Source organism: Mytilus galloprovincialis, chromosome 12 (genome assembly GCF_965363235.1).
Source record: "Mytilus galloprovincialis chromosome 12, xbMytGall1.hap1.1, whole genome shotgun sequence".
Taxonomy (NCBI): domain Eukaryota; kingdom Metazoa; phylum Mollusca; class Bivalvia; order Mytilida; family Mytilidae; genus Mytilus; species Mytilus galloprovincialis.
The window spans coordinates 75,582,920-75,593,101 of NC_134849.1; the positions used below are offsets into that span (position 1 = coordinate 75,582,920).

The 10,182-nt window shown below is 34.6% G+C and overlaps 1 protein-coding gene across 2 annotated transcripts; it reads left to right on the forward strand.

The window, feature by feature from the left end:
• Window positions 1–257: 257 nt before the first annotated feature.
• On the forward strand, window positions 258–9,777 carry LOC143054854 (elongation factor 1-alpha-like). 2 transcript variants are annotated; one of them, XM_076227918.1, is made up of 7 exons: window positions 258–320; window positions 1,387–1,550; window positions 2,718–2,886; window positions 4,483–4,661; window positions 6,604–6,883; window positions 7,957–8,213; window positions 9,339–9,777. In XM_076227918.1, exons 2-7 carry the CDS (start codon window positions 1,401–1,403, stop codon window positions 9,693–9,695), a joined length of 1,392 nt encoding a protein of 463 aa, XP_076084033.1. In that variant the 5' UTR covers window positions 258–320; window positions 1,387–1,400; the 3' UTR covers window positions 9,696–9,777. The 2 variants fall into 2 exon arrangements, with proteins under 2 accessions (XP_076084033.1, XP_076084034.1); XM_076227919.1 differs by lacking the exons at window positions 258–320; window positions 1,387–1,550; window positions 2,718–2,886 and adding an exon at window positions 2,935–2,957.
• The last annotated feature ends 405 nt before the right edge of the window (window positions 9,778–10,182 follow it).

The window sequence follows — 10,182 nt, forward strand, 5'->3', positions numbered from 1 at the left end:
TTTTCCAAGGTCGCCCGACATCAACAAAAATAATGTTTATTTCATTCTAAAGTAAGCCAACCGAGATGTTATTACTTGTGTTGACAAAACAGATTATTTAAAGAGATATTTTATTTATAATTTATAATCTTTAAAAAAGTTCGATGACATGATGCAAGGGATAAAAATAATCAAGGATGCAGGGCGATAATAATGTCCTTGATACGGACGTGTCAAGGTCTTATGCGTTTCAGGATGCCGCGCAGGCTATTAAAAGTTCAACCAGGTCCCGGATGATTTGATAAGGTCCAACAGTTTGTCTCCATCGTTTGAAACGAAAGGTAAGATTGTATGGGTTACAAAAAAAAAGATGTTTTTAATTATTTTTTTGACATTTTTTGGTTTTTTTTTTTGTTCGTTTTTTGTTTTGTTTTGAATAAAGAATAAAAATCTATCGTTAGGCCAATGAATTCAGTTTGAAACGTTACGATATGTAAGACTGTCTGGTTTATTTTCTCAAAAAATAATCGAATGTTTTTATGTTTATTTTATCATTATATTTCATTATGTTTGAAATAAAGAACTGATCATTCGTAGGAGGGATTTTACGGATTTTAGGCACACGAACAAATGGAATAAATGAAATTTCATTCTTATTTTTGTTTGAAAAAAATACGCTTTAAGAAGGAAATTGGTCATTATAATGCGGGATACATAGCTAAGAAAATGTACCACCACGTAGAAGTAGGTTCATTATTCTTTATTCATTTTTCGGAATTCAGTTTTCAACTTTTATAGGTATGAATAATGAAAGAGTTCCTTTTTTTCAACTTCTAAGTTTGAATAATGAAAAAGTTTGGGTTTTTTTCTATTTAAAAGGAATAATTAATAGTTTTACATGTATTGCACCGTGAAAATATGTGTTCAAGATCTTATTATTTTATTTAACTATTGCTGAATTTGAGACATTTTTATTAGACCGTTGGTTTTCCTGTTTTACACTAGTAATTTTGTGGCCCTTTATATAGCTTGCTGTTCGTTGTGAGCCAAGGCATTACTTTGATCTATAATTGTTTACTTTTTACAGTGTGCTATTTATTGATTGATTTGTGCCTCAATGGCAATCATACCACATCCTCTTATTTGTATTGTTTGATTATTTGATTTTGTTATTAATCATTTTAAGTCTGTTTGTATGTGCTCTTCAAGAGTAAAGTATCAAAATATATATATAAAAATATTATTTATACCTTTCAGTTAGCAACCGAATACCTAGAGTCGTTTGTTGTTCGGTCTTATATATAATTACTTAAAATAAATTACTCCTCCCCCCCCCCTTTTCCAAAAAAAAAATAGAAACTAACTTGTTTTATTGTAATGTTGACAATATCATCTCATTATAAATAGATTACCAATCAATCATGTCGGCAAGTAAGGCGAAGACACATATCAACATTGTCGTCATTGGTCACGTCGACTCTGGAAAGTCAACATCAACTGGTCATTTGATTTACAAATGTGGTGGAATCGACAAAAGAACCATCGAGAAATTCGAGAAGGAAGCAGCTGAGGTAAGTGATACAACTCTTCCGGGACACTTAAGCTTACTTCCGGTTTTATCTTGCGTTAGACTGGTTCCCGATCGCAATATTCAGTAGGTTACACCTATATGATCCTATATCAATTTAAGCTTATACCGTAAACGTAGTACGCCCTCTTCAATCACTTGATATTATTTGTAACTGACAATTTGCTTGCAGTCAGGATACCATTCTGGAGCACCTGAGATCACCCCAATTTTCAGTTTGGTTGTGTTGCTCAGTTTTTATTTTTTTATGAGTTAAGAATTTTAATGTTTGGTATCTTTCGCCTGTCTTTTCTACTATTCAGACTTAGTTAACGAAAATATATGAAAACTACCTTATCGCGTCATTTGTCAGATTGAAAATCAACTAAAAATTAGTTTTTTTTAACTAATTTTTGGAGGAAGATTGCAGGAAATGCAATCAGAACCCTATGTTACCGACTTGATATCTAAATCTTCCAAGGCTGATCATACTTTTGATATAATACACAAAATATACTGCATATACATCATACTACACTTGTCAAGAAAATTACATAACTTTTGTAAGGTGTAGGAATATAAAATATCTGTTCTAAAAATATAAATGATGTCATTGTTAAAGTCATCTTTAAAAATTAGAGTTGTCTTCCTTTGTCCATAATTGTACTTAAATCAACTACAACTAATGTTTTAAACAAAGAAATATTCAATTTGACTTCCCATAGATAATTTAAGCAATGTTTACCCTAGGGTTTTAAACAGTTTATGGCTTATATACACGGGCACAATAATGTTAATCATCAATAGGGCTTATATTACACGGGTAAAATTGGCGATGAGATCCATTTAAGAATATATCACTTTAAAATGCACATACTAAAAGTTTCATTTTCCATAACACATCTATTTACACGAGTAAATGTAAAAAAATTCTCGGAAATTGGAATTTTACAGTAAAAATATTGTTGATGTATTAAATCAAGCACTTTGATAATGCTGTGATGCTGGTTGTTTTTCCTGTGACAACCTACAAAAATCTATCATCAAAGTACTTTTCTTTTAAGATTTTGAAGAAACTGTCCAACAAAGTAAAACTATTATCATAGTTATTTTTTGGCAGATTCCCAACAGATGTCATCTTTAAAATAAAACGTTTTTATTATTTGTTTAGGTGGGGAAGGGTTCCTTCAAGTATGCCTGGGTTTTGGACAAACTGAAGGCTGAGCGTGAACGTGGTATTACCATTGACATTGCTTTGTGGAAGTTTGAGTCGACCAAGTACTATGTCACCGTTATTGATGCTCCCGGACATAGAGATTTCATCAAAAACATGATCACCGGTGAGTTTTAAAAAAAGAAAATTTCGTCAATACTCCTTGACGCAGAGATTGCATCAAAAACATGATCACTGGTGAGTTTTAAAAAAAGGAAATCTCGTCATGCTCCTTTACGCAGAGATTTCATCATAAACATGATCACTGGCGGGTTTTGAAAAGGGAAATCTCGTCAATACTCCTTGACGCAGAGATTACAGATCATAAACATGACCACCGGTGAGTTTAAAAAAGGGAATTTCGTCAACTAGGATTCGATCTTTAACTTGAAAGATGTCTTTTCGTAAAAATTGTTGGTATTTCGTTTAATTTTTGATTATTTTTTTATCTTAAATTAAATTAAAATTTTTCAAAGTTAATTACCGTCAGCAGAACTCGCCTCAAAACGAAAACAAAATATAACAAAAATCACTCCAGTTTAAGAAAAATTATCGCCTTATTAATAATTTAAGGGACTAAGAGATGGTATTTCTGGGGGCATTTCTTGATGGTCGATTCAAGTTTTGATATATAAAAAAAGGCGACCAATGGAAGTTTATTAAATTGAAAACTATTGCAATATGCTCTTAAAATGCACGTGGGTATGATATTTGCTGTTTCTATTAATTTTCATTTTATATTTTGAACACCTTTTGTATGACATTCATTAATGTCGTTTGTTACCATTTTTGAAAAATGATTGAATAATTTCCAGCTTCAATGAGTTGAGAGAGAGAGAGTTGATAAAAATTCAGAAAGAAGATCCTTACAAATGATTTTATTTGCTTATAACTCTGATATGTAAGCTAGTCTAAATAAATCTAAACTGTGATCAGATGGGTGAGGATATCTGGGGGTCTGGATATAAACTGTGATCAGATGGATGAGGATATCTGTGGGTCTGGATATAAACTGTGATCAGATGGGTGAGGATATCTGGGGGTCTGGATATAAACTGTGATCAGATGGGTGAGGATATCTGGGGGTCTGGATATAAACTGTGATCAGATGGGTGAGGATATCTGGGGGTCTGGATATAAACTGTGTTCAGATGGGTGATGATATATTGGGGTCTGGATATAAACTGTGATCAGTTGGGTGAGGATATCTGGGGGTCTGGATAGGGTTTACAGAATAGAGAATAATGGGTAAAACGTGCAGAATAAAAGCAAATAAAATTGAGAATGGAAATGGGGAATATGTTAAAGAGACAATTACCCGAACAGAGCAGACAACATGCAGCCGAAGGCTACCAATGGGTCTTCAACGCAGCGAGAAAATCCCGTACCCGGAGGTGGTCCTCAGCTGGCCCCTAAATAAAATTGTGTACTAGTTCAGTGAAAATGGACGTCACACTAAACTCCAAAACATATAAATGAACTAAAATTAAAAAACATACAAGACTAACAAAGGCCAGTACGAAACATATATAGAATAGAGAAAAATAGGCCATAAAAATATAGAGAATAATAGGGTGCTGAAATATCATCAAAAGAGAATAAGGGTCAACATCAATAAAGAATAAATAAAAATGGCACAAAAAGTTAAAGAAATGAAGGACCCCCATCCAGACCCTCATCTCTATAAAGATCTTTGAAGGTATTTGATTTATCTTTTAATCAGGTACATCTCAAGCTGACTGTGCCGTGTTAATTGTTGCTGCTAGTACTGGTGAATTTGAAGCTGGTATCTCAAAAAATGGTCAGACAAGAGAACATGCCCTACTGGCTTACACGCTTGGTGTCAAACAGATGATTGTCGGCGTCAACAAGATGGACAATACAGAGCCACCATACAGTGAAGTAAGCAACTAATTAAACCATATTGTAATCACCTTCTCCGTCCATTCGTTCGTCCGTCTGTTTGACCATTCGTTCGTCCAACAAAAACTTTCGTCAGAATTTTCTCAGAAACTTCGTCATATTAAGCCCGAAGCTTGACTGTGGTGAGTTGTTACAGGTGAACAAATTTCGGACCTGTCGGATCCCTATTTCCTGTTTGCCGATACTTTGAATTTTTCAATATGTATCAAATGAACGTTTTCGTCACACATTTCTCCAATACTACTCAACTGAATGACTTATCATTTGGCCATTAGCTTAAGGATGTTTGATACTCTTGGTTTTTTTTATAACTTTTTTCAGATATTTGGAATCCTCTGGTTTTATCCATATAGTGCCATAAAAATTTTGCCCACTTACCTCTTCTTTTCTTTTCATAATTTTATTACATATTGTTTAAAAAGCCATATTTGAAAATCTAATAAAATCCTTGTTATTTTTTCATAGGTTTTGAAAGAAAAAAGGTGTCAATGTTAAATGTATTGGAAATCCGCATGGAGAGAATCATTTCCCGCTAAATTTTCAATGGCTTATATATATCGGAAACAAGGACAAACACCCTTCATTTTTTTCTGCTTTTTTAGTTCCGATATTTGTATTCTATCAATTTATAGCAGTCTTTTAAGGAGGTAGACCTAGGTTAAGGGAAATTACTCTTAAAATCATCAGTACACTTGTGTCAACCATTTTCAAAAATATATTCTAAGCTTCTAGGTTACATAGACTATTTTCAATCTGTTTCAAGTAAATGCTTAAAATACATTGATGAGGTTGACTTTTACAAACGCTTAACTGATTTAAAGAGTTATCTCACTGAACCAAGGTCTACTCCCTTAAAAAGCTTGTTATTTTGAGTAGCGAACATCCCTAACCATGAAGAGTTGTAAATAGTGTACTGTTTTTGGGTCTGTCAGAAATCTTTTTTCCTGTTTTCCGAAACTTTTAATTGCGAACGGTTGTATGTTTAACACAAATGTTTGCTCTTCTGTTTAAAAATAATAAGTGTTATGAAAGACTGTTTTAAAGTGATAGTTTATAAATATAGAGGAAGTTAAAAAGCAGGGAAAATATACAGGTCTGAGTCCTTCTGGCTTGTTTTTGAGTTTTATCAATTAAACATTTGGCTGGAAATGATTCTCACTATATTTTCAGAGATTGAACATTTGCACCTTTTTTCTTTCAAACACTGAAAAAGTAGCAAGGATTTTATAAGATTTTTAAAAATGGCTTTAGAAAATATACGTAATAAAACTAGCGTTCAAAATTTGTATTGGCACTACAGAAATATATTAGATAGAATTGAATCAAAGTGTCCATCTTTTGTTAATGTGTTGCAATTTAGGCATACTCATACTTCAACAATAAGCAAAAGCCATACAATATAGTCAGTTACAAAAAGACCTGACGATACAATGTGTGAAACAACAAAACAGAAAACTAACGGCTTGATTTATAACAAAACGAACAATAAAATACAAACATGACACGCAGAAACCAACGAAAATACTTTTATCGAATCCTGAAGAATGCTTGAAAATCTATGACCTTACACCTGTAACAGGAAGGCTATGAACTTAATCAACGTTAACACCTTTTATTGATTGTTATCCCTTTTTTAATCTCTGAGGATTGTCCCCCTTTATCAAAATAAGTCGATAATAATAATTAAACAAAAATCACTTACAGCACCTTCATTACATATGGTTGCCTTAAAGTGCATGCTTAAACTGAGGTTTTGTCAGATGTTTTAGATTTAGAATACAAATATTGTACTTCGAAGATTTGATGGTCGCTAATGCGCAGATAGTAAACTCGATTTGCGACTATCAAATCGTCAATTGATGTTCACAATGGCAAAAATCTTCAAATACAATACAATTATCTCCCAAATTATTTTTTTCAGCCTCGTTTTAATGAAATAAAAAAAGAAATCGGCTCTTATTTGAAGAAAGTGGGATACAATCCGAAAGCCGTGGCTGTTGTTCCTATTTCCGGTTGGCATGGAGATAACATGGTTGAAGAATCGGAAAAGATGCCGTGGTACAAGGGATGGGACATAGAAAGGAGACAAGGAAATGCCAGTGGCAAGACCTTGCTTCAGGCTCTTGATGCTATTCTACCACCAGAGAGACCATCAACACTACCACTTCGCCTCCCACTCCAGGATGTGTACAAGATAGGAGGTATATTTTATTAATGACTGTAATATTTTTTCTGTCTATGAAGAAATTACATAAAAAAATTGGTGCACACTGAATAACGTGCGTAGCGGGTTATTTAACAGTGTGCACCACATTTTTTATGTTATTTAACTTGACTAAATTATGTCTATGGGCTAATAACAAAATAACGTCAGCCAATCAGAAGACGTGTTACATCCAAAATTAAATTATATACATGTATATCTTCTTAGAAGGGGGCAGGACCTTTTTCGGGACGTCGGGATCGGGTGTTTTTAAGCTCGGGATTTCGGGATTTAAATTTCTTTAAATTCGGGACCTCGGGATTTCATGTTTTAAACTCGGGATTTCGGGATCAGGACCCCTCCGACACCCCTCCCCCTTTCTTACATATTATTGTTGAATAAGAATAGTGGTAAGGCCATACGCAACATATACACTACCAACATGAAATATCAAGAATTATCAAATAGAGATTCTTGCTTTATACACAACGTGTATAATAATGTATTTGTTAGATCTTGTAAAGGGCTCAGTGGATAGAATAGAGAATAGAACCGGGAAATGTGTCAAAGAGCCAACAACCCGACCAAAGAGCAGAAAACAGCAAAAGGCCAACATTAGGTCTTCAACGCAGCGAGAAAATCCCGCACCTGGAGGGAGGCTTCAGCTGGCCCCTAAACTATCATGTATAATGTACTAGTTCCAGTAAATGGACGCCACACTAAACTCCGAAACAAACAAATGAACCAAAATTAAAAAAACACACAAGACTTTAAAAAAAGCTAGAGGTTCCTGTTTTCTTGTGCACTGTTAAAATTGGGTTAACTCCCTTTAACCAGAAAAGAATAATCTTTAATACCTTAAAAAATCTATTACAAATACATAATACAGATGACTGACTGGTATGATGCTTTAAGTAAAGTTTAAATTGTATCACATGTATGTGTTTGCGTGTGTGTGTGTGTGCGTGGATCACTATATTCAGATTATACGCATGAAAGTTTTAGTATATTTTCTTCAACAATAAAGCAATAAATTTAAAAATAACGATATAGTATACTATAATTCATAAGGTATTGGAACAGTGCCAGTAGGTAGAGTAGAAACTGGTATCATCAAGCCTGGTATGGTTGTTACCTTTGCTCCAGCCAACATCAGTACTGAAGTTAAGTCCGTAGAAATGCACCATGAGGCTCTCCCTGAAGCATTGCCTGGTGACAATGTAGGTTTCAACGTAAAGAACGTCTCTATCAGAGAAGTCCGGAGAGGAATGGTCTGTGGTGACAGCAAAAATGACCCACCCAAAGGAGCCAAAAGTTTCCTTTCACAGGTAAGCTTTTAGCTTAATTTTTTGTCTTGTAATGCAGGAAGCAATAATTATGCCATTTAATCATCTGATTTCTGATTTAAACTGGAGCTGTGTCAGCACTTTGGAAGAGTGAACACCTAAAAATTCAATATTCTTGATGTGCATATATTTTTTGTTTTGACTTATCCCGTCTAGCTTGTGTTTACATTGAACAAAATAAAGTGAAAATATATCAAGGCCTGGATTGGGTTTACAGAGTAGAGAACAATGGGCTAAAAGGACAACATAAAACGTGCTAAGGCAACTTTCTTAGCTACCACAAGTCACAGGGCAACATAAAACGTGCTAAGGCAACTTTCTTAGCTACTACAAGTCACAGGGCAACATAAAACGTGCTAAGGCAACTTTCTTAGCTACCACAACAAGTCACAGGGCAACAAAAACGTGCTAAGGCAACTTTCTTAGCTACCACAAGTCACAAGGCAACAAAAGCGTGCTAAGGCAACTTTCTTAGCTATTTCAAGTCACAGGACAACATAAAACGTGCTACGGCAACTTTCTTAGCTACCACAAGTCACAGGGAAACAATATAATTGGTCTATCGAATCATGTTTAGAGTATACGCTTATATTAGGAGCAACCTTACCTTGGCCTCATGTTGCAACGATAAGGGTTGTTTTCATGCTAAGGTCACATTTAGAATAGAGAAAAATATGCAAAAAATATAAAGAAAAGTGAATGATTGTGTGCTAACTTTTAAATAATATAGAATAGGGTAATGGGCCTGTACATGTCACTATAGAATAGGGTAATGGGCCTGTACATGTCACTATAGAATAGGGTAATGGGCCTGTACATGTCACTCTGGCTGGTTTCACCTGACTGACCTCATTTTCACGTTTCATTGGTCAATGTTAAGTTTTTGTGTTTTGGTTTATGTTTTTCTTATAGTATAAGCAATAGGTCAACTATAGTTTGGTGTATGGGATTGTTTTACGGTGGATATGCCAGTCTGGCAGATATCATCTGTCATTAAGTAATTAAGAGTTCTTAAAAAAAAAAAAATCATACGAGAAAAGAAAAACAATGTCCGACCTCACAAGTGTTTTTGCGTCGTCTAAGCACTGCAATAATTTATTTTGACAGGTTATTGTCTTGAATCACCCTGGTGAAATACATGCTGGCTATTCACCCGTCTTGGATTGTCATACCGCTCATGTAGCCTGCAAGTTTTCAGAGTTAAAACAAAAAATTGACAGAAGAAGTGGTAAAATACTGGAAGAAAATCCTAAAATGATCAAATCTGGAGATGCAGCCATTGTAAACATGCTCCCATCTAAGCCTATGTGTGTTGAAAGCTTCGAAGCATATGCCCCGTTAGGACGTTTTGCTGTCCGAGACATGAGACAGACTGTCGCCGTAGGAGTCATCAAAGAAGTTACAAAAGTTGAAGCTGCAGAAGGAAAAGTCACCAAAGCTGCACAGAAAGCAGGCAAAAGATAAATTGAAGACGTAACGTAACTTGCCTTTATACCATATTCATTTATTTATTAAAATTATTAAATAAAATTATATTTAAGTTTAATACCAATCTGATGAGTCAAAGCCCTTTCCAACTATTTTACAATTTATTACAAGAGAGGCGAAAGATAGGGACATTCAAACTCATAAGTCGAAAATAAACTGACAATGCCATGGCAAAAAAAAGACAAACAACAGTATATGAAACACAACATCGAAAACTTCAGAGTCTGACTGAGTAACACGACCCCCCCCCCCCCCCACAAAAAAAGAAAAAGAAAAATGACGGGGAGAGATCTCATGTGCTCCCGAAGAGTAAGCAGATTATGCTCCAAAAGTAGCACCAGTGGTGTTGCTCATGTAAATTCAAACCCGGTGATAAGTCAAATTCGGTAGGTCACATTTAGAGAAAAGGAGGACAGGGTTGTGGTAACGACAATTGAAACATTTTGTGCTGTTTCGGATTATT